This window comes from Chamaea fasciata, unplaced genomic scaffold, assembly GCF_029207755.1.
Source record: "Chamaea fasciata isolate MVZ Bird 193981 ecotype frontalis unplaced genomic scaffold, bChaFas1.0.hap1 SCAF_7, whole genome shotgun sequence".
Lineage (NCBI taxonomy): Eukaryota > Metazoa > Chordata > Aves > Passeriformes > Sylviidae > Chamaea > Chamaea fasciata.
Window position 1 is genome coordinate 15,501,989 of NW_027094092.1, and position 22,210 is coordinate 15,524,198.

The window sequence follows — 22,210 nt, forward strand, 5'->3', positions numbered from 1 at the left end:
CAACTTGAGGCAATACCTCTGAAGCCACTAAGCACACTCCAGACTTACAAATTTGCCAGAAATAAAAATTTGCCCCCAAAGCCTCACTGAACCTTTCTGGCATTTGGCAGCAAGTGAGTTAAAGCCCAGTGCTGTAGATAAGGCCCAATTCAGAGATCAGCTCCTGCTGCCTACTGGCTTTTTCCCTTCTAAAGCTTCTTCCCATGGCTGAATCCCATTATCATTGGCAGCAGAAAGAGCATCACAGTACTGGGATATCAGCATCACTGCTGCCAAATTGTGTCTTTTTTCAAGTTAAGAACTAGTGGTTACAAAGACAGATGAGACTTTTAGGATATCTTTGTCTCCTGCAAGGCTTTCAATGCAATTTAGTTGATTCAATGGCTCACTACAAACTAAAGAAACACCCACCCAACATTCCCCAAAAATGCCATTAAAATAAATTTGAACAGAATGCCACAATTTAAATTATTAGAAAATATATTCTCACAAAACCCTGTTTAATTAAAAATAAATACACCCTGCCTGCTTCTAACCAACACAATAGATAAAAAGGTCGTTTTTAAATATACTTAAAACTCACAACTTGACCTAAGTGGCTACACTTCCTCTAGGCAATTTTTTGACCAAGTGCTAAAGGAATAAGCAGTGTTCTACTTAAACTGCTCTCTGCATGAGGGAAAGGTTTCTCAAAGGAAAGACTAAAAAGGGGTATTGATGTACTCTATTCTTGTCCCGTATGGGGCCTTGGTGAGATTTATTTCTGATGAAACAAAATGCCTTTTGTTCCCTTTTCTCTGAAGCCATGTCCTCTGTGGCAGCTGAGCAGGGCCCGATATAATTGAAGGCAAGCTCAGATTAGTTAATCACAGGTTTGCCTTGTCTGATATTACACACCAGTGGTGAAACCCTGGCCTCAATAACGTCAATGAAAACTTTAGCATTGGCTTAAACTGAGTCACTGTTTCATCCAGAATGTTCTCACACATATTGGGTTATATCGGGAACACAAGCATCCTTTAACTCAGTACAGAATGAGCTAATTACCTTTTGGTCCTAATGAAAAGTCTAAGAAATGTGAAGTAGTCAGCGAGGCTGAGAACATCTTGGATCACGTCATTTGCATGGAGTGAGACTGAAAATCAGGTTTTAAATTCTGCAAACCATATTTCAGGACAAAACGAACACAAAGAGATTACCTGGGCCCTTGGATATGAACCAGAAAAGCGAAAATCCTTGGAGGGATTTGTTTGTATGGGCAGTACTTCAAAACCGGCACAAGATGGCAAACTATTTCTGGGCTATGGTAAGCACTGAGCTGTAGCTGCTTCAGGTAGAAGCATTGGCATATTTCAAGTTTACGAGCCGTTTTTTAGCTCAGCCTTGCAGCTCGGATGACAGATAAGTTTCTTTCCAAAACACCAGAGGTGGCATTTATAGGGCCTTTCATCTCTGCGTGGCTGCTGCCCGCGGGGAGAGCAGGAGCAGGAGTAAATCAGCCCGGGCTGCAGCTCCGCTCCCGATGGCTCACGGCTCCCAGGAGCAGGTTTTGTGCCTCCAACAATGGGCGATTGTTCGGCTCCGAGCGTGACGGGAGGGAGGACGGGGCAAGGAAGCATCTTTGGCTTACGTGCTCGAGATGTAGCGAGCAGCACCGCGCTCTCCAAGGCTGGGCTCCGAGCTGGCATAATCGGCCCCTGTTTCACAACGCAGCCCTGTCCCCCGCATCTGGGAGCCTCCCTGCCCCCACAGAGAGAGAGAGGGAAAGCTGTCTCTCCGTCGCTGACCTTCCCGAGGAGAGCATCTGGCCCGGGGGGAGCCTCGGGGAGCGAGGGAGCGCAGCACGGCTGCCCGGGCTGCGGGTGCGGGCTGTGTGCGTGCGGACACATCGGCCCCTCGCAGCGCCCTCTGTTCGTGCTCCCCGGGCACACGGCACATCCTGCTCCGTGCCACGGCTGTGCCTCCGCCAGCTGTGCTCCCTCCTGTCTCCTCCAGCCGTGCTGGAGGTATCGAGACACAGTGAGGATGTGCTGCTCTATTTCCAGAGCATATTATTCGCCTTTCAGTCCTTGATTGCTGTCGCAAAAATCAGGTCCCTCGAAGTGCCTGGACCCAGAAGCCTCTGGCCTTACAAGGCGCAAGAGCTACCAATAAAGAATCGTGGAATAGTTTGGGTTGGAAGTGACCTTAAGGATCATCCAGCTCCAACTTCCCAGCAAGGGGCAGGGGCACCTCCCACTAGACTGGTTTGTTCAATGCCCCATCCAGCCTGGCCTCGAACACTGCTAGGGATGGGGCACCACAATGTGGTTTTAATTCGCAAACATCATCAAAACTGTCATTTTGGTCAGCATTTTCGACTTTCAAGGAAAATCTTCAATACAGATTTGAACTTTTTGCTATTCGATGTGTTGCATATTGGAGGTCTTCCCCGTTCAGAAATGCCCTCCAGTGGAGGGTGACAGCAGCACCCCTTTCAATTCCGCAGGGTCAGGAGGGTGTAGCTTCAGCTCTGGCAGCCTGCAAGATCCTTAAAGAGATGTCCCGCCTGGAGACGGAGACCAAAGCAGCCTGCATAATGAAAGAGGCCAAATATGAGCAGCTCGCTGTTGGTAAGTAATGGCACTTTTTGAATGGCATTGAGAATTTAAGAAGGAACTGCCATTGGAAGGCAAGCAAGTGAAAAAAAAAATACCGTTTCAGTTGTAAAAGGTCAACTGTCATGAATAATTTAAGAGCCTTGCAGCACAGGCAGTCCCAAACATTCAGATACAGAGGAAAGACTTAAAACCCACTCATTTTGGAAAAATCTCTGTTCCAAGACAGGCCCCCTGGGATGCACAGGTACTCTCCTGCTGCTTGTTGGTATTTTAATTGTCTGATCTTAGTACAAGGTGTGTTACAGTGATGTGGAAAGTAGAATAACCAAAGCACTTCCAGCCTCACAGCAGTCTGCTCTTCCTGCAATATCAAGCTTGCTCTGTAAGGGCCACTAGAGCAACAAGTTTTAAGTTTTGTCATTGCAGCTAAAAATAATTTAAGATTACCTCACCCAGAAGATGGCCAAGTGCACTGCAAACTGCAGTGAGGCTCAGGCTGGTTTTGCAGCAGACAAGATGCCCCTCCCTACAGCAGTCAGATCCAGGCATCTGCAATGCTGGAATGCTGAGCCCTCTCCCCTTTGCTTGCTTTAGAAACAGATGTGTGCACACAAGCTTCTCTGCTGATCTGACTTCACTGCTGTGAGGAGAGGGCTTTAAAATACATCCCACATGGAAACAAACACAGAGGCTTCCCTCCCTTTGAGAGAGTTCATCAAGCAGCTGAAGGCTCATGCAGTCATTGCTACATTATTGGCACACAGATCACATTTTCCCTTCTACTCACTGGGCCATTGTTATTCACAAAAACTAAAAATCAGGTTCTCATATAATCACAGGGCTTGAGTAATTTAGTCATGGAATTATGGGGCCTAATCCAATGCACAGAAATTCTGCTTCTTGGCTTTGATAAGTATTAGGTCAGATCCTCAGTTTTAATTTCTGACCTTGATTATGCAAAGCAAACTTTCTTTAAGAATGATAAATACCCCATCAACTAGAAAAGATGTCTGTATATCATTTTTAGTGCCCTTGATCTTTTTGTAGACTGGCTTAGGAAAGGTAATGTCAATCAGTAAAATGGAACAGACACAGGAAGTCAGATCTTGTCTAATGAGAAGATCTTTTTTTTTTTTTTTTTTTTTTTTTGGACTGTTTAAATTTATCCTGGTTTCCAAGCTCCAGGACCAGTTTCTCAGGAAACAACTATGCCATAACACTCCTCCAAGTCTAATATTATTTTATGTCATGTAGCTCTGTCTTAAAATGAAGGATTTGTTGTCGACAAGGCAAAGCTGAACTGCTTGTCTTCTTTAGTCTGTTCAGGAGAATGAGGACAGCATGACAACTCATCCTTCAAAGTGTAAGAGGATCACCCAAAAGATACATTTTTTATTTTTTTTCTGTATTTCCTTCATATGGCAGAACTGTTTAGTGAATGCTACCACAACAGTGAGGAGAGAGCATTTGCTCTGTTGGTGAGGAAAAATCAGTACTGGAGCAAAACCACGTGCCTTCAGCTGGCCACAGAGGCAGATGCTAAGTCTTTCTTTGCACATGATGGTGTCCAGGTAAGTTTTATATGCCCCAGGGCCTTAAGCTGGACACAGGAGAGGACAGCACAGGACCTAAACAACCCCAGTGAATATACTCCCTTATGAACCATTCTTGGGAGAAGGGACTCTTCTCTCCCCCTAGCAACAGACAAAGAGGGCATTATACCATGTCCTTGCCAAAGCAGCACAATTCCCCCTTTCCCCACCCTCTCATCCAGCTGGCACATAGACCAGTGTGCTGAGGAGAAGGTTTAGCCCTTAATCCATCGTGTGCTTTTTGCTTTTTATTCCTTTCTTGCTCACAGAGAAGCATCCGAAAAGCACTGTAAATCTGCCTGGGGCATAATGAAGCTGCTCCAAGATGTGAGGTAACTCCTTGTTCAGATTCAAGAGAGAGCTCACTGATAAAAGTGAAATTAAATTACTATTCAGCTTTGCTCTCACGACCTGACTTCTCTCTGCATACACAAAGCTAAATTAAGAGTGATGCTGCATTTATCTCTCAGTGCCTGACTTGGACTTCCTTAGTACTACAGATGTTTTTCAATTCCATTTGGCTTGCTGTTCTTTCCACTGGTCTCCAAATAACTCTCTGCATACTCAACAGAAGGACACACAGAGAACCTGCTTGCTCTGAAGCTGTGAGGTTTTCAGAGCATTCACTGTCTTAGGAGTCACAGAACACTGTACTTCATCTGCAAGTATCTTTTTGTGATATTGAAACCATCTCTTCTCTTCTTGACTTTCAGGCCTTCCTGACAAAAATATGGTGGGGAGACATGTCTACAAGCACACAGATCCTCAAGTTAATCTGTGCATTCTGGTGTCCTTTCCTAATCTACACAAATTTAATATCATTCAGGTATAAACATAACTATATGAGTGCAGGAGATAAATAAGTAAGTGATGAAAAATAAGCCATAAAAAAATATCCAGGCTCAAAATTTCTCCCTGAAGGGATTAAAACAGTAACACCACCTAATATCACCTAACCAAATCAGTTTTCTACAGGGCTGAGTGATTTATGTGTCCTGTGCTTGTGCCTGTTGCCATACTTAAAATACCAATGCCACAGTTTCACAGAGATCATTCTATTTTGCACAGCCCACAGGAAAGCCTGTTGGAATTATGTCAGCTCCAGATTCTACACAGCAATGTGTAGAATATCTGCAGCTGTAGCACCATTTGTTTCTAGATTTGGAGATGTCTGGCTCAAACCTCAGTATCTTATCCAAGGAAAACAGCCATCACAAATCAGTGTTATCAGCCACAAGCCTTGATAACCAAAAGTCAAGCTTAAAAACACAAGACTGACAATTATCAGTCAATCAAAATCAATTAAGATTTTTGAATTCAGTGCCTTACAATCTTAAGTTTTCTTGAAAAAAAAGTCCACGCACTATAAGTCCCAACAAAGCAAAACAAAAAACCCCACACCACAAAAGCCAGCCAACTAAAAAAAAAAAAAATAAAATAAAGAGAAAAGAAAAAAAAAGCAGCCAAGCTGCACAGATGGTCATAAAAATTGAGGATCTGAAACTTCAGGAAAAACTTATAACGTCCAGAGAATCAGATACAAATCATAAGAACTGGCAATACGAAATGACATGTTATTATGAAATACATGTTTCTTAACTCTTAAACTACATAAAAAGCAAGAGGAAAACTTGTTTGGCAATGCTGACTTAAGATTTGCCTTCTGCCAGTATCACTAAAGATGACCTTCTAGCTGCCAGATTTACAAATTCATTTAATGTGATATTTTGGCAAAGTTTTCATTGAAAGGTTTAAAAGATTATGTATAATCAAAGCAATCCTTTCCAAATTTCCATTTTTTTGCCTCCTCTCCCCGGAAATGCAAGAACTGTCACATGTCCCCTACTGCTTCTGGCATTTCTCTTCTTAATTGCTACTAGGAGTAATTAGGAATGGAGCATTGAGCAATTCTTTTCTAAGACTGACTGAGGGGGTTATTTCTGCTCAAATCATAACTAGTTTGAGGAAACTGAGCATCCTGTTCCATTTTTGGGAAGCACGCCAATTATCACTTCTCTGAATCTTGTGGGTGACTTCAGCTTCCTCCTTAAAAGTAAACAGAATTTGTAAAGACAAAGTTTATGCCCTATTTAACAGCTCCCCAACAGAGCAGATCCAAGATAAGTACATGCTCACAGTTCTGTATCAATGTAATTTCAGTAGTGAAACATAGCTAAGCATCATCTTTTAACTAATGAGTCTACTTCCTTATAGTGAGGAAAACCAATCAAAGAACGAGCCAGAGTCATTTAGAGAGCTGGACAGTTTGGATTCAGAGAGGACTCCGTTTTTCTCCAGGGAAGAAGATAAGTAAGTTTAAAACCATCAGCTAATGTAACTTTTATGACAACAGTCAAAGAACAGGACATTTCTTGTGGATTAGCAACCAGTTAATTATCTAAGGAGCAGCTGAAGGGCCAAGAAAGTCATTACTCCTCAGGAAGTGCTGTGCCCTTTGTTTACTGCTGTTGTTGCTCTCTAAATGAATACAGCAAATAAACAGGGATATAGCACTGCTTTAAGAAGACACCAGTTTACTTTCTCTGAGCAGGTAATTTCTACAGAACAAGGAATTGACTTGGGAATCAAATAGCATTTCCTGACATTCCCATCAGCTCATGATGGCCAATACACAATGGATTTTAGGAAGTTATCAGATTATGAGCTGAGCAGAAGAAGGTTCTCAGCAAAACCTTACATCACTGTGTACTTTCTTACAAAGGTGTGCTTGCATCCATCAGTACCAGGGAATTTTACTTTGAGTCAGCTTCTCATGGTCTTAATCTATATTTTAACAGATGTGCCCTGAGGAACCTTATGAGTTAGAGGGAGCATGACACAAATGGGTAACTGAGCACAAAGGTTGTGTCAGTTCCTTGTGGTCAGTCACAGATCTTTGATTCAGGACAGAATCCCCCCTATACCTCTACCACACACTCATCACCAAAACCTGGGAGACCACAAGGACTGAAGTCAGTATAAAGACTTTTGATTAGCACAAAGTCCTCTTAATGGCTAAATAGTGCTAAATTGCCACTTAGCTTTTCCATGATTTAAAGAGAAGTCCAGAAATATGTGAACAGTGGAGAGGAAACATCAGCTGCAGTATGAAGTCCTGGATCAAGTCAGTTACTAGGTTCTATTTTTACCTCTGGCATTTAACTGCTGGTATATATATATATAAAATCATTAGTTCTCCTCTCTCCCTCTCTAACCTATAAAATAGGTGTAAAGGCACCTGCCTCTTGGGAGCTATTTGTAAGCAATATCATAAAGCACTTCCATATCCTGAGTGCATCATGATTTGGTCATTACATTCCATGTTCCAATTGCTATTATCCTAGCAATTTATTTTAACAAGGAGGCTCTCTCCCTCCCAGATCTATTTCAGCATCTTACAGTAAAGCTGCAATTATCTGTTTATGATACTAGCCTGTTACCATGGGAATGTATCTCATGATGTCATGAATTGAGAGGTAGTACAGAATCAGGTATATAGAAAAGCCTGGCCACAGAGAGAACTTTTTCCTTGTAACAAATGTATTTAATAATTAGCAAGATCGTCAGAGGAAATTAAAAACCAGTGAAGAGTCATTGTTTATTTTCTGTGAGGTGAAATTGAAAACATACCCTAGCGTGCATATCCTTTGTTGGAGATCAAACTTCTCCGAGTAAGAATCACAAAATTAAAGGTCCGATAACATCCTTAGCTTGCACAGGAGAGCATTTTATGTGGAAACAAATCCTCACACAAAGATCAAATTGCTATCAAACTTGCATTTTCTGCACAGGATAATTTCCATTGCCAATAGATACCACTTCATGTTCCAAAACACAGCAAAACAGCTGTAGATGTACAGGTCAAATTTCCCTTTAGTTACCAAAATACTTGTGGCATTCCACCACACTCAAAGGCAACCTTAATACATAATTTAAGAGGTCAACTCTTTTTGCTAAAAGGCTTCTATATTGCTTTTTTTGCAACTTACTCTAATTTAACCACAAAGGGCAAGATGCCAGTTCTGCAAAGGAGCAAGGCATTCTTCAGTAGGTCTATCAGATTCCAGCAAGGATAGTCAAGAAACACAGGCTTAGTATGATCCAGCACTTAGAGACTGGGCCAGAAGTTTAAAGTCACAGCAACAACAAGAACTTCCCCAGGCAAAAAAATGCAAGAAAATTTTAGAGCCAAAATAATTAAGAGCTGACTCACAAAAATTCATTGGCCAGTTTCTTTTCTTTCCTGTTATTTAGGTTTATAAAGAGCAATTACCCTTCCCCCTCTCCCTGTGCATTTGCACTCCATGCAGGAACACAATGAAGTCAACAAATAAAATTAATACAGCTAAACTGAAATAACAAAAATGTGCATATACTTCTGATGTGACTTTGTTTTTCAAAACCTTCTTTTGGATTTCAAATATTTCTGCTGTGGTAATGTCATTGCTCTGACTTCTACAGCCTTCCCCCTTGGCCAGCCCCAGCATCTGCCTGTTACTATCTTACAAGAAGCTTTATATAGAATAATATTGAGCCTATTCCCATGAACTAATTTTAGGAGATTGTCACCAAGCATGTATTCTTTTTGGTTTGCAGAGGAAATGACACATTGGAAAAACAGAACCCTTCTGCAAACACAGCATGGGCGACATTCATGTTTACCCAGTGGAGAAAATTCTGGAGTGCCCCTGTAACTGTGTTTATGGGAAATGTTATAATGTACTTTGCTTTTCTGTTTCTGTTTACTTATGTCCTTTTACTGGACTTTAAACCACCCCCACCTCAGGGTCCATCTGTTAAAGAAATTGTACTCTACTTCTGGGTGTTTACCCTTGTCTTGGAAGAGATCCGACAGGTGAGTAACCTGCATCAGCTTAGTAACAACACAGTAAAACCTTAAAACCTGCAGCAGTATTTTCAACAGATTTACCATCTGTATAACTGTACAGGCTTGGAGATTCCAAGTGTCAGGCACACAGGTGAACAATACAGAACTTACCTTATCCTAAACATCTCACCTCTCTCTCTCAGATCAAGCTGTTCCTCCATCATTTAAACCTGCAGCTCCCTCTATTTTTTCATACTCCTGCAGCCTTAGCCAAGCCAAGTGGGCTGCCAGCACTCAGATATTCTTCATTTTGTAAAGTGTCTCTCTGATTTCTCTCCCTAGAACTAGGTCCTTTCATCACAAATAATATAAGTTGGAAGTTATATTCTACACCTGGAAACACAGCAGGCAGTTCTACACCTTTTTAGGAGATTCTTCCCTGCTGGCGACTGTTAAAAAAAATCTCAAGTAAACGAATTCAGATTATTTGTGGCTTTTCCCAAAATACTTTTCAACTCAAAATATTAGCAGAACTCTTTTGGGCTTGCTTTTCTTAAAAAAACCCAACCAAACAAAACCACCAACCCCCAAAAGGCCTTCTCCATTAGTCTCCTATTACTGGTTTTGCAATGTCCTCAGTTTAAAAACTGAAATAATAACAGTGGTGCAAGTGTGTTGCCAACTGCGGGTGCGTAAAGCTCTTCTCTTTAGACACAAAAAACCCCTCCAGTTACTATCATTTACTCTGGAAGAACCACTAGGTGTTCATTATTTAAGCAAAAGAGACAGGGAAGTTTGTCACAGTTTATTTGAAATGATGCAGCAAGGCCATAACCAGAGGAGGACATGGAAAATATCTGGATCAAAGAACCTTTCATTATAAACCTATAAAACATGAAGACTGCCAGGCTAAAACCCAATTAAGAAAGCCAACTTCTTGCCTAGATAATCAAATGTACCTTCACTGACAATTCCAGTACACAAATGCCAAATCTGTTCATGCTGTTTAAATAGCAATGCCTAGAAACTGAACTCTGACTGGAAGCTGCATTGTTCAACAACTTTTTTTTTTTTTCCTTATTACACTTAGAATTTTTTTTTTGCTCTTTGCAATTAAAGAGAAAAAGGCAGCAGGTATTATGTTAAAACTCAGCAGGAAATAGTGAAAGTGGGAGGAGATAAATACCAATGGATATTTCTCTTTTTCAGAGTTTCTATACAGATGAAGACACAAATTTAATGAAAAAATTTAAACTGTATGTGGAGGATAACTGGAATAAATGTGATATGGTGACCATCTTTCTCTTCATAATTGGGGTAACCTGCAGGTATGTACTTGTTCCATGTGAGGCAGCGAGCATCAGTACCAAGGGCTACGTACATCAGCTGTCGTGTGCATGAGAGGACAGGCTCTAACATTCATTTTTACAAGCTTTGAGACATATTTCTGCAGTAGAAGCCTCTAAAATTCTGTGGAAATCACGAAAATTGTTCCAGAGATAACAAAAAGATATATTGATATATTCAAATGCACGTACTGAAAAGCCCTGCTTTTGTTTGTTTGTTTTTGAAAATCCCTTTCACTCAAGGTACCTTTTTAAATTTGTTAATAAATCTCATTGACACCGAGAGAGAAAAGAGTGTTCCTCCAGTGTTTTGGTTATTTCTCATCACTGTACAGACATTAGCAGTACTTGCTGAGAGCTGATATTTCATTCCATGTGTTCTGCAGGATGCTGAACTCAACTTTCCAAGCTGGCCGAACGATACTCGCCATTGATTTTATGGTGTTTACACTAAGACTTATCCATATTTTTGCAATTCACAAACAACTTGGACCAAAGATCATAATTGTGGAAAGGATGGTAAGTGTGCAGTCTGTCTCAGATAAATACTTGTGCCTTCTAAGAAATGGAGAGTAGGAAATCTTGTCTTCAGAAAGGAAATAACTTTATAATCTGTCTTTATTTTTACATCTTCAAGGCTTGTCATTTTGCATATTCCTGTATCTTATGACAAGATGCAATGTCTGAAACAGATCCTTTCAAAGAGCTCTGTAGTGCAGTAAGCTGGTCCCAATTTACTAATCCTTGTACCTCACCTAATGCTTTATCGTCAGATCTGGCAAACAAAGGGCAGTCTTTGCCTTACTGCTATTCCTCCTACATCCTAAGCTGTGTCCATCCAGGGCAAAGACCTCAGGCAGATGACAGGCCATGTACAGAAGGGCAAGGCTTCCACTGAATGACTTGGGGAAATAAATTATATGTTTTTTGCAGCAAGTGCAGAAAAAATAAATCAGTGAAAAAGGATAGTTATAAGTTTCCTACATGAGTTACTCTTACTTGTACTTTTAAGCTCCCTGTTACAACAAAAACATATTAGTACTTTGTGAGCAGATGTTGGAAGCTGTTGATAAAATATTTTTATTTATTACCCCTCTCCTGCAGGAAATGAGACATTGGGATTACAGTAACTGTGCTTGGGTATGCATTGGTATGTTGAAATAGCTTTTTATTTAGGTATGTTAATCCTCCAGGTCAATTAACTCATGCTAACTGATTAATAGTGTTCATCTAATTGTAAGTACCATTACAGAATCTACAAATATTTGATTCGTGACTCACAGCAGAACTCAGTAAAAGCTCTACAGTCTAAACAAGCCTATACATTGAATAAACACAACTACCAAGCTATTTGGATTTGTCTACAAATGCAATAACTAGAACTCTAACATGACATTTGGTTGGACTAGCAAAAGGGTAAATGGCAAATAAATATTTGCTCTTGTTCATTATCTAGCTTATGGCATTAGCAGACTTCTATTGTAAGAGAACAAGTCAGATGTACAGCTCCTAACCCTTCCCTTCCCTTGCTGCCTGCCAAGCTAAACCAGGGCCTTGAACAAGTCTCACCTGTGTCCACTCTGCTGGCACCTGAAGTCCTGCAAGATAACACTGGGACTGGGAAGATGCAAACAAGAACAAAATCAGCAGCCTAGACAAAACCCTAACAGGGACCTTTCATCTTCGCCCCACCCAAGCCAACACGATCCCTCAGCTTTGGTATTTCAGTGTTGAACCTCACATCAAAGGAAGAAACAGTGAAGGTTACTCCAGTAAATGAAACCTGCTTGAAGGGTTCGAGGGGGTTCAAGCAAAACTGTCTCCCTTATTGAACAGAGAAGCAATCCCAGATGGTCTCTTACTGTCTTTCCCCTTTATACCCTTGCTACAGATTTGCTGAAACAGGTTTGGTAATTGCTAAAATGCCAGAACAATGCTCATCCCAGAACAATACTCACTGCCAGAGAGACTGCAGATTGGAAAAAGATAGTTCCAGAATTGTCACCGCTCTCCCATCACCATGATACCATTACAGCCCTGCAGCATTCCTAAATTTTAAATCATCCAGAAAACAAAACAGATTGATGGAAGTCAGACATCAACTCTGTCTTGCCTGGCTTAGAGATGATATTTCTTATCAGAACTCCAAGTAACATCCTGGAGCTCTGAAATGCCTATGCTTTTGGGTAACTGTACAATGCAATAATCTAATTGAAATGAATCTACAGTCCCTAATGAACTCTGTCAGATCAGATGGGGAGAGGATGAAGTGTTCCTCTTCCACTAGGGAAAAATTATTGCACTTGAAATGCATATTAGGTTTTTTTTTTAAGTAAGTGTTTTAGGATTCAATTACTTCTGTTTCTGTAGAGAAACACAATGTTTAAAAGCAGGAAGCCCTGAAAAGAATCTTTCAGATGCATCACTTAGCTTGAAAACTGAAGACAAAAGGAACCTGATCCTTGCAGCCTTCTCTGCCTGCTGTATCAGTGGCTCAGTATTCATCAATGAGCACTGACTGTTACCAGGATTCTCTGCTGCAGCAGAACTCTTGTAATTCACAGTGAAGCAGACCATGGTACTGAGATATCTCACAGAAAATATGCACTTAAAAGATAAAATGTGACATTCATTTAAAAGATAAAATGTGTTTCATTTTTAAATGTTTGATGACTGGAAAGCAAGATTTTAATTTAAAATGTGACTTTATCTAAATGAGCTATCAAAGAAGAATGCTTACTACAGACCAAGGACAATATGGTAACAGCAAAGTCAGATGAGTAATTCTGTGCATGGAACTGTATCCTACTCCTTTAACCAAAACAAATTGTAAAGAAACAGAATTATTTGAGCTGTATTCATACAGAAAGACTACTGTTCCTTGACTATGCTATCACAGTCACTGTCCCTCCTTTTCTCCCCTCCCCCTCTCTTTTGTAGATGAAGGATGTTTTCTTCTTCCTATTTTTCTTGAGCGTGTGGCTCATTGCCTACGGTGTGACAACTCAAGCTCTGCTTCATCCTGATGACAGTCAAGTGGAATGGATATTCAGAAGGGTTCTTTATCGTCCCTACCTGCAGATATTTGGCCAGATTCCACTGGATGAAATAGACAGTGAGGAAATTTCTTTCCCCCTAACTCAGCCATTTTTGAATGCACACTTCTGGATTGAAGCATAGAATTCCTTCCAAGTATTGCCCTTTTCTAAAATCTTTGTCCCATGGGCCAAAGTTTACACATTACTGTCATACAAATAGTGTATTTGCAAAGAGATAATGGGCATTGTGGAGTTACAGTAAAGCATAAGGGCTGGCTCTATTTAGATAAGCTCTCAGAAATACACAAGGATTTGCAGTTTTAAAGGCTGGCATGCCTGCTTTCACTTCAGTCCACTTCCTTTCAGTTTAACCTAGACCCAGATAACCCTGTGTAAACTCAAACAATAAATAACAGCACCTCCACACATTTTGGCAGTAGTTTAATGTGACAGTATAAAAGCAGTACTGCCCTGCCCATAAGCAAACACATGTTTTTGAATAAAATTACTCCAGAGCATTTATTTACTCTGGAGATAAAGCTGCCCAAATCAAATAAAGCTAGTAATTGCTTATGTGCAGCATTGCAAACAAAACAACATAAAAATAATTATAAGAGACGGAAATAATTAGACATAAAAGTTCAAAGGCAATATTTCTGATAGGTAAGCAGGTAAAATACAGAATATGTCACCTCCCAAAGAAGTCTGCAGTAGCATCACAGCATTTAGCCAGTACTAAATGTCAGTGGCAGTAATGTAGTGGGATTCAAACTTAGAGGAATATAAAATAGAACCAAAAAACAGCCATAGACAGAAAGCATTCTCTCATGTTCGCTCTGTTTAATAAGAAAAATCGTGTCTTAGAAAAGCCAAAAAGCCTGAATGACACAAGAGAGAGGAATGTGATTCATGTCCATTTTAAATACCTATGGTGTAAGCATGTGCAGCACAATCAGTCACCCTTATTTCCATTAAAGTAATTGGAAAGAAAAAAATTTCTGGAATATAATTCAACGCATTTTCCAAAAAGTCAGATGTAGTACTCCCTAGAAAGGTGTGTTTCTCGCCACTGAAGTTCCAGTGGGTGTCTACCTGGGTAAAAAACTGGTTAAGAGTAAGAAAGAAAAAAGAACCATTTACATGGGCAACTTCCAGAAGGGATTAATTTGTCCCAGGGCCCTCTGGGTCTTATTCTGTTTAACACCTTTATGAAACATATGGAAAGGGAGAGGGGTAATAAGGAGGACAAAATCTGCTGACAAAACTACATCACTGGGTAGCAAAGACAAAAACTGACACCTAAGAGAAGCAGACGAGCCTCATGAGTGCTGAATCATTAAATGAAATTCACTGTAGGTAAGTATAAGGTAGTGTCTTTGGTGAAAGAAATCCCAGCTTGGTGAGCTTTGATATAACCACGTGCTCTGATGAATGTAACCAGGGGGTTATCTGTGGCACCAGGGAACAGGATTGCTAGGAAAAGAAATAGAGGGAAAGAAAGTAAATATCATTATGCTACTCTAAACTTGTGGGTTTAATTTATAGCTGGAGACAGAATGCAGCACTAGACCTCTGGTCTGATGCAGTAGACCCAGACCTTCTTCCTAACCTCAACTGCAAGCTCAGATACACAAAGCACTTCAAATTTAAAATGAGGAATCCCATTCACAACTTTTACTGAGTTTTCTCCTCTAACCCATGTGCCAGGCATGAGGACACAAAAATGTGGAGGAACACAAACTCAGAGGTGGTTTGACTTTGAAACTCAAGACTAGTCTAAAAAGGATACAGGCCTTTCAATACAATCCCTTTTTGATGAACACTACTACAAAGCCAGCTGTGACAAACATCTTGCTGCTAAATGAGCAGCCAAGCTGTGGAGGTCTGCAGTGTCCTAGGGGTGCAAATACCTTGCACAATAATGCAATGTCTTTTCACATAGACAACATGATTATACTTCCACAAAATCAAAGAAAGAAACATGGCATTAGGATTTGACACAGCTATTTTTCCCTCCCATCTTCCTTTACAGCATCACGAACGTATCCCAGGAACTGCACGTTTAACCCACTGCAGATTCTGCAGGAGAACACACCATCCTGCCCTAACAGCTACGCCAACTGGCTTGTCATACTCCTGCTGGTCATCTTCCTACTCGTCACAAACGTCCTCCTTATGAATCTTCTGATTGCTATGTTCAGGCAAGAGCAATTCCACTAAGTATCGGGACAGAGGTTGCAAAACTTTAAGTGGATGTCCATATTACCACCTCACTGCTGGCTATTCCTTTTGGAATAGACTTGTAGTTTTCCTCATGAATATTACTTGGGGATTGATAGGCAGAATCCTGTGATCAGATAGCTCTTAAGTTCTCATCATCCTTTCTCTAGCCACATCGGAGACAAGGAGAAAAGAAGACTCTTTTACTGCTAAAAAATTCAATTAAACATGCACAGAAGGGTCTGAGTCCCTGGCTGTGTGGAATCACAAATCTGCAGGTGCACAGCAGCCATAAACTTGGCAGACTTTACAGTGGATGATTTGCACATCAGGGAAATGCTTGTTGTCAACACAGCTAATAATGATTCATTTGGTTGAAGAACTGATGTGGCATGTTTGCTGATCTTTCCTGAGCAAAGCAGAATTATCTTTCTTTTAAAAAAAAAACAAACAAAAAAAGCGCCAAACAAAACAAATGTATCTTTTAACATTTGAAGACTGCAACTGCAATTATTGTAATATCTAAGAATTTGCGCAAACTTTAGATTAAATTAACACTACTTGCTGAACTTGCTGCTGTTCCTTTTTTAAAGGAACTAAATTTTGTTATATTCATCTTTAGCTTGTTGTGGTGAAAAGAGTTACATGCTTTTATTCTCTCCCCCCAAATTACAGTTACACTTTTCAAGTTGTCCAGGGCAATACAGACATCTTCTGGAAAGTGCAGCGCTACAACCTGATTGTGGAATACCATGGCCGGCCTGCCTTAGCACCACCATTCATCATTATCAACCACATTACTCTGGTTCTCAGAAGACTGTTCAACAAAACGGAACACAAGAAAAAACACCTGGGTGAGTTGTTAACAAATGTGATCAAGCGACTGTAGAGCCTGACTCTCTCGAAGGACATGGTGCACACAAAAAACAGCAGAGCAGGCTGGATTTCCTTAAGCCAAGAGTCAGACTTTATTTTTAACTAAGAGTGCCAGGAGAGTACAAACAAAAAATTATATTAAATTAATTATCATTTAAACTATAAACAGTTTCCCACAGTGCATTTCTTGATGCAACATAGTTATTAAAGCAAAGGGAGCAATATAAAACGGGTTATAGGGATTTGATTTCTGAAGATTTAACAATTGATAGGTTTAAGGAATATTTACTTCTGAGTTTTGGCAATTATTAACCCTAAAAACAACCTTCCTCTAGCATATCAACTTTTCACTACTAGTATCAGAGAAAGAGGGGTAAAATATAATTCTTATCTTATTTTTCTCACAGAAAGAGATCTTCCCATGGGCCTCGATCAAAAAATCATAACATGGGAGCTGGTGCAAAAAGAACATTATCTTGTAAACCTTGAGCAAGAAAAGAAAGAAAGCAATGAAGAAAGGCTGAAGGCCACATCTAACAAGTAAGTTATTCTGACCCACAGTAAGTTGCAAGCCTTCAGTTTTCAATGAGTTCAGCACTGAAGTTCTTGTAAAGCTTATATAAAGGGTCCAGCTGGAATACAGTTAGGAAATACACAGTCCAAGAAAAAATGTGAGAGGCCAGCATCACTACAATGTTACTGTGTCACTCCTGCAGTATGTACAATTATAGACCTGCAAGTTCCAGCCAAATCTGTGGCTAAGCTCAATGAAAATCTTATTCATAAAGCAAATGGTGGAAAACCAGTTTGTGTGCTAGACTGCAGCACAAGTAATTTCATCCCCAGTAGGAATACAACAGACTTTTGAATGGAAATTTAAGATACCTTGAATTAGCCACAGATGCAGAAGAACAAATACTTCTGCCTTTATGGCATGGGACTGAGTCTCCATTTGTGTAGGAATATCACTTGAATTGATTTAGTCTGATAAAGTAGAAGTCCTAAATTATTTTTCAGAGGTTTAAACCTTTAAGTGAGACACAAAGTAGTTATATGCAGGAAGAACAGAAACATCTAAGACAGAAAAGCACTCCTTAAAGAAGCTTTTAACACCTACTCCAGCTGTTTTCTCTTACAATAGAACAGACTTCAAATAGGGGCGCAATGCGTGTAAAAGTTACCATAATAAGAAAGTTCCATGGAAATGTTCCTGTGCTGTCTGCTTTCTTTCAAAATAAACCTCCATCGCACAGAACAGCTGGAGACCAGAACAGCATATTTGTGTTCTTGGAAAATACTCCTCTCCCTCTAATTCACATAGACCCTTAATTCATAATAATTTAGAATGATCATATAGGTTTAAACTTTATTCTCGAAAGCAGATCACTGACAAACCCTAGGAGTGAGAGCTTAATTGCTGAGATAATGCAATAAATATATGTGCAATTGTTTCCAAACAAATGGTACTGTATCCTTTCTATTATAAATAATAAAGATGGTATTTTGTGAAGTTAGTGGAGGGGAAAAGTGAGAATCCATCTGGCTTTGCAATATTTTAGGTATAGCAGAGCCAAAGAAAGACTGGAAGAGATTCAGATGAACACCACTACCCCCATGGCTTTGATTTTTGCACTTAGGTGGTAGTAGTGTGATTTTGAAATCTTAGGAAACCCTCAGGAAGTGATTCTTTGAACTTTGTTTGCAGTGAACCAATCTCAAAATGCATTAGACCCACCCAGCAGCAGGTTTTTCACATATATGGGATTAGAACATAGCCTGTGAGAGGGAAACTTTGAAAGAGAGTCTAGGAGAAACCAGAGAGGGATTTGCCAAGCCTATGAGGAATCAGATGCTATGAATAAGGAACTGATGGAAGAACAGGTGAAGGATGCAGAAAGCATGGGGGTAATTCAGTGATTTGGAGGCACTTTATGAAAGTTCCTTAGGCAATTCCATTGGACTGCATGAAAAGAGGCATTTGACTGTCAAGCCAGTTTCCAGAAATTAAAGCTTGCATAAGTTTTATGGCTTATCCCTGTTGTAGCCTCAGTTCTCACACCAGGATCAGTTTTCCATTGGAATTGGACCTGTCATTTGTGAGTCCCTGGACAACAGGTGCATGAGAGTGTTCCAGAGATGCTGCTCTGCCCAAAAAATACTTCTGTGAACACCTCAAAAGGAAAAAATTTTTAGGGGGCTGTGGGATGTCTAAGCAGCACAGAACTGCAGTGAAGGGTCGTGGGTGTAGTAAAGTTACATGGGGTTTGTGTTTTATAATTTCTTCTGAGGCCTCTCCTTTATGCTCAAGGTGTTTGCTTTGTTTCCACAGAGTGGATAATTTGTCTAAGTATTTTAGTGGGTTGAAAGAACAAGAAAAACGATTTAAAGTTCTGGAAGCCCAGGTAAGTAGTATTTTCTAGGCATTTATATCAGATTTAGGATTTCAGATTTTAGATCTTTCTCTCATTTACTGGTGGTCTGGCAGTCCCTACTTAGGGATAAAGGGACAGAAAAAGGGATCTGCATTATGGTTCCACTTTCCTTATTGCTTTCTGGTGATAAACATACGTAAAGAAAACCTTCTAAATTCCTGTAGAAAGGAGAAAAGGGAATACAACATTTCTTGCCCTCTTTGGTGTGTTGTGGTACTTGAGAGTGTTTATTTCCTTTGTTAAGGATGCTTCTGGAATGAAACATTTCATCTTCCCCCCTTCATTCTTGTTCTTCTCCTAATCTTTTTTTTTTTAATTATTATTTTTTAATTTTATTTTCAGCTTGGAAAATACACACATTATGTTTATCTGTCCTAATCTTCTAGTACATCAGCTTCTCTAATTTTCTTAAGATACCAGGTACCAACATCTCAAAAGGGAAGTGTCCAGCATACAATCATGAAATCCAAATAATAGCAGGAAATTCTGTCTTGCGCTTTTGATGACAAAACCTTGCAATATAAACAAACAACAATTCTTACACTGTCTGAAAATGTTAAACCACCTGCTATGCAGCACAACTCTTATTGTTTTCTTTATCTCTACGACTCTCCTGTATTATTTTGGCCTCGCTGAAAGTTCTTTATCTTAATACTCCTGCTACAGTTTCCTGCTCCCTTCTTATCCCTTTTATGGCTTCCTGAAAAAAGTCAGGCTCTCCAGGTCCAACAGAAACACACAAGGAATGCCTTGGTAAGTTTGTGCCAGCTTGAGCTAATCTAATATACTCACAAAAAAGGGGCAGGTATTTAATCACTACCTATTTTGTAGATTTGCTACTGTACAGCTGTTATCTCCTCCATCGCAGAGGTTTTAACCAAAGCCAACCTCTTGTGCAGTCAACCAGCTCCAAACTACACATGTAAGTACTGAAAACAATCATGGAAAAGCTAATTAATACAGCTGAACAATGTAATTAAAAAATGCACAGCAGAAAAAAAAAATTAGAAAATAACCCCATAAGGAGATTCCTAGAGGTAATGGGAATATAAACAGGGAACAGAATATTCTTACTTCAGATTAAAAAAATTACCTTTTGTAAAATACATTTAAAAGCTCTGGGGCAAGGACTATCACTTAGGGTGAGTTACAATAATTCTCACCCAGTACAAGGGCAGAAACAAGTATCTATTTGCAACAGAGGATTGCCTTGGGGGTTTCTTGAGTCCATGAGATAATCCTTCTGAAGTATTACAAAAGTATTTTAAATGCATAACAATAATTAAAAATAAAAACTGAGCAAGTCTCCTAGCTTTTTTTAATTAACAGAATTCATTTGCTTTTAGAGCTGCACCTATTTCTGTCAGTTAAGGATCATGTCCTGTGTCTCAGGGCTCCACTGTATGGAGTTTAAATTATTAGAGACAGGAACTATTTCTCAGCCACTACAGGATATCCAACACAATAAAGATTCTGGATATCCTTCTTAATGACCTATTTTAAATCTACCTATTGCTATCTATTACACAAAATAGCCTCCAAAGTCCATAAACTGAAGATATATATACTACATGGAAAAAAAGAAGTAGCTGGAAAACTCAAAGTCGTGACAAGACAAGACCTCAAATCACTCAGATTTGAGCTAACCTTAAGCTCTACTTAATTCTGTTGGAAGTTTATGTACTTATAAAATACTTATGGGAGTTGCTTCATTATCAGTACTCCAATAAAAAACCTCCATCCCATAGCAGGCTTCCCACACATTTTAGTACTGTAACTGCATAAAAATCAGAAATTTAAATAACTGAAAGTAAGTCTGTGTTTATCATTTACTGAGCAAATGCAAAGTAATACAATGTACAGTGTCTTTTTTTTTCCAACATTTTAAGGTTCCTTAAGCAATTACTACTATGTGCCCCTTGTCCTAAGGCTTTTAAACGAGCACATGACTTTTCCAATCCTATTAGGTGTGAAGAGTGCCAACACAGAAGCGCCTTTGCTGCAAAGAAGTGAAAGAGAAGAGAGTGCTGATCAGTTTGAGACTGACATCGAATACATTGATAACTAAATTTTATTCTATTTCTTCACATTAAACCTTTTGTCCTACTGAACTACTGTGGAAGTAAAATCCTAGTCTCTTGAAGGCCTAAGGGCAACAAGCTCTCTATGCTAGGCACTCTCAGTGCTTAACATTACTGAGGATTTCTTGGGTCTTTCTGCTTCAATTTCCTGGGCTTTCTTTCCTGCTGCTCCCATGGCACTCAGTCCTGTCTCCAAAACCATTCCACAAACAGCACTAAAGCCTTCTCCTCCAGGGTGACTCCACCACCTTATTTTCTAAATACCATTTGTTCTCCAGATACCACACCCACAATCCACCATCATCTCTGCCAAATTCCACACTTCTCTGTTCAAGGGAGTCTCCCTTTGGAAGGACAATCATTTACGCATTTAAAAACAAGCTCTTTCCTTGGCCAAGAAATCAAGCTTGTACTCCTGAGCCGCTTAGAAAAGGAAATCAAGAAATAGTTTCCAAGGAAAGGGCCTGAACCCTGAAACAATTCAATGCCTACAGTTCCTGGAGTTCCTACAACTCTCAAACAATTGCACTCACCAGCTTCTCTTCCCATGCTGGCTCCTGTAAGGTAATTCCTTCTTAAGGGCTGCTTACTCAACTTCAGAGACCAGAGTATCACCTCGTTTTTGTTGTTCCCATGCCCCATCACAGCTGCTGCCAGTTTCCTGCTGGAAAGGAGCCTTTGCCTCCATGTATCACACCATATGGAATGCCTCCTCTACATCAAAGCATTTGATTTCATTTTACTTTTCTTTCTCGAGTCAGGGGGAAGAAAGAAATCACTTAAGAGAGTTTAAAACAAGAATGTGTACCAAGAATTATCCTGCAGTCTAGGAATTTAGGCTGTTTGCGGCTTTTTCCATTACTTAAACTGGCTTGTACATTTTTAGCATACAAATGCTCGCTGGCTTTATTAGGATTTTGCAAGATATACCACTAAAATATCAATACCATCCTGTAAGGGGAAATTTCTTTGGAATAATATAAACAGCATCAGAAGGGGGAAGTATTGGGCTGTGTCTGACACTGATAAGCTCCAACTGTATGTCCTCACACATATAATATTGTCTCTACGCAATGTAATTGTGGATTGGACAAAAGCTTTCTGTTACCAGAGGAGGAAAAAAAATAAATCTCAGCTCTGACAAAAATGAGCCTTTTATTAACAGATATTAATCTTGTTATGATGGCTTCATGAAAA

General features: G+C 39.8%; 1 protein-coding gene across 1 annotated transcript in view; it reads left to right on the plus strand.

Annotated features, from left to right (window-relative positions):
* Nucleotides 1-22,192, plus strand: part of TRPM5 (transient receptor potential cation channel subfamily M member 5) — a 37,117-nt gene extending 14,925 nt beyond the window's left edge. Inside the window, exons 10-24 of the mRNA XM_066187687.1 lie at nt 1,175-1,306; nt 2,489-2,612; nt 4,026-4,171; nt 4,906-5,018; nt 6,407-6,502; nt 8,789-9,047; nt 10,230-10,348; nt 10,753-10,885; nt 13,307-13,481; nt 15,437-15,605; nt 16,300-16,478; nt 16,908-17,040; nt 18,830-18,902; nt 19,764-19,854; nt 20,900-22,192. Coding sequence (XP_066043784.1) covers nt 1,175-1,306; nt 2,489-2,612; nt 4,026-4,171; nt 4,906-5,018; nt 6,407-6,502; nt 8,789-9,047; nt 10,230-10,348; nt 10,753-10,885; nt 13,307-13,481; nt 15,437-15,605; nt 16,300-16,478; nt 16,908-17,040; nt 18,830-18,902; nt 19,764-19,854; nt 20,900-21,000 — 2,043 coding nt within the window. The 3' untranslated portion in view covers nt 21,001-22,192. The remainder of the gene's footprint in view (nt 1-1,174; nt 1,307-2,488; nt 2,613-4,025; nt 4,172-4,905; nt 5,019-6,406; nt 6,503-8,788; nt 9,048-10,229; nt 10,349-10,752; nt 10,886-13,306; nt 13,482-15,436; nt 15,606-16,299; nt 16,479-16,907; nt 17,041-18,829; nt 18,903-19,763; nt 19,855-20,899) is intronic.
* Nucleotides 22,193-22,210: the final 18 nt, after the last annotated feature.